Source organism: Lithobates pipiens, unplaced genomic scaffold (assembly GCF_037356315.1).
Source record: "Lithobates pipiens isolate NorthernLeopardFrog02 unplaced genomic scaffold, aLitPip1_a1.2 Scaffold_13, whole genome shotgun sequence".
Lineage (NCBI taxonomy): Eukaryota > Metazoa > Chordata > Amphibia > Anura > Ranidae > Lithobates > Lithobates pipiens.
Genome location: NW_027507718.1, coordinates 487,297,220 through 487,299,489, shown reverse-complemented (window position 1 = coordinate 487,299,489; position 2,270 = coordinate 487,297,220). Strand labels below are relative to the sequence as shown.

The window sequence follows — 2,270 nt, the reverse complement described above, 5'->3', positions numbered from 1 at the left end:
AGCCACCAGCATCCTAACAACCATTGATGCCATTGGATTAAATAGAAGATGTTGGAAGCCTACAAACTTTCCTTGTTTGCCCCTCCCCTGCCCATCAGCACTTGAGTCACATTAGCGGAGTGCGGGAGAGAAACTGAGGGAGAAAAGAAACATTGGAATACTAGTCAATACCAGTGTTAAAAAGGTGTATTTGTTTTGGAAGAATCACCTTTATCACTGGGTGTGTTACGTGTACGGCTGTCGCTGCATTCTGTAAAACTATCAGTTTTGTTTTCCACATTTTAGAATGGGGTGCCTCAAGATTGTGTAGAATTTGAAAGGGTGCCTTGGCTGAAAAAAGGTTTGCTTTAGATGAACAGTGGTGAGTATAATGTTTTAGTGTTATCAGATGTAGCTGAGTCCCACTGGAGTGTTTCTAGCACAGATCACTGATCTGAGAATTCTAATTTCCATCTCCCCGGTATTTGCATACACAGTGTGTGGGGGGGACACCTCCCCTGTCACTCTCTCTATATATCTCATTGTACAGGAGACGTCTTCTAGTTTGGATCTGACCCTCCAGAAACATCAAGATGTTTTCTCCCAGTTATCTGCTGGCTGTCATCTTCATTTCTATTCAGGGTGAGAGATGAGGCTCCTTCCATCATCCTCTGCACATACATCTATACATTGTACAATAAATACACACATCAGAATTGATAGGAAATCAATAATCAATATGTCTCTTCCCATCCTCAGGATCCTGTGGACAGATTGTGATGACTCAGACTCCGGATTCTATCTCTGTGTCCCCGGGACAGACAGTCACCATGACATGTACATCCAGTGCTGATGTAAGTGGCTGGGTGGCCTGGTACCAACAGAAGACCCAACAAGCTCCAAAGCTTCTCAGGCCGCGTACACACGCGGGGACTGTTCGCCCAACTTTGTCCGCTGAACAGTGTTTCGGCGGACAGTCCGCTCGTGTGTGGGCTTTCAGCGGACAGTTTCAGCGAACAGTCTGCTGAACAAAGTTTTTCGGAAATTCCGAAAAACTGTCCGCTGAAACTTGGTTTCAGCGAACAGTCCCCTCGTGTGTAGGCTTGTTCGTCAAACTAAGTTCCGCGCATGCTCAGAAAGGATTTACACGCCGAAAGTTATAATGCAATGTATAGGACGTCGTATTTTGCATCCCGTCGTACGTGCCGTTCACGTCATCGCGCACGGTTTCAGCAAACTGTTCGTACGTCGTGTGTGGCCATGTCCGTCCATGCTAATTTTGAGCGGACTGTTTGCCAAAACTGTTTGACGGACAAAGTTGGGCGAACAGTCCCCGCGTGTGTACGCGGCCTTATCCATGACACCAGCACTCGGCAATCTGGGATCCCGGACAGGTTCAGTGGTTCCAGATCTGGAAATGTATACAAACTAACCATCACTGGAGGGACTGAAGATGATGAAGGAAGTTATCACTGTCTGCAGCATAGCTCCTACCCTCTCACACAGTGATACAGAGCCGTACAAAAACCTCCTTCCTCTTTTATAAAGAAACATAATCACAGATGTCATAACTGGAACATTCATTCACACACTAATAATAAACCTCTATGTTAGCTTTGATTTTTAGTGAAATGATTATTATTCATGTTGGAGATGTGCAGAGAATTCTCATCCTGTTAATAAACTCGAATTCGACTGTACCTTAAGTATATCCCCACAGTGGAGCCTATACCTGCAAAATCCATATCTGTGTGTCTGTACCTACATGTATTCTCTATCTTATCCCTATAATACAGTGGTGTGAAAAAGTGTTTGCCCCCTTCCTCATTTCCTGTTCCTTTGCATGTTTGTCACACTTAAGTGTTTCGGAACATCAAACCAATTTAAACAATAGTCAAGGACAACACAAGTAAACACAAAATGCAATTTGTAAATGAAGGTGTTTATTATTAAAGGTGAAAAAAAATCCAAACCATCATGGCCCTGTGTGAAAAAGTGATTGCCCCTAAACCTAATAACTGGTTGGGCCACCCTTAGCAGCAACAACTGCAACCAAGTGTTTGCGATAACGTGCAATGAGGCTTTTACAGCGTCCTGGAGGAATTTTGGCCCACTCATCTTTGCAGAATTGTCCTAATTCAGTTACATTAGAGGGTTTTCGAGCATGAACGGCCTTTTTAAGGTCATACCACAACATCTCAATAGGATTCAGGTCAGGACTTTGGCTAGGCCACTCCAAAGTCTTCATTTTGTTTTTCTTCAGCCATTCGGTGGTGGACTTGCTGGTGTGT

The 2,270-nt window shown here is 44.1% G+C and overlaps 1 gene segment (V, D, J or C); it reads left to right on the top strand.

Moving 5' to 3' along the window:
* The first annotated feature begins 561 nt into the window (after nt 1-561).
* Nucleotides 562-1,576, top strand: LOC143976192 (immunoglobulin kappa variable 3-11-like). The segment is given in 3 exon segments: nt 562-621; nt 739-886; nt 1,329-1,576. Coding segments are annotated over 3 exon segments (357 nt in total).
* Nucleotides 1,577-2,270: the final 694 nt, after the last annotated feature.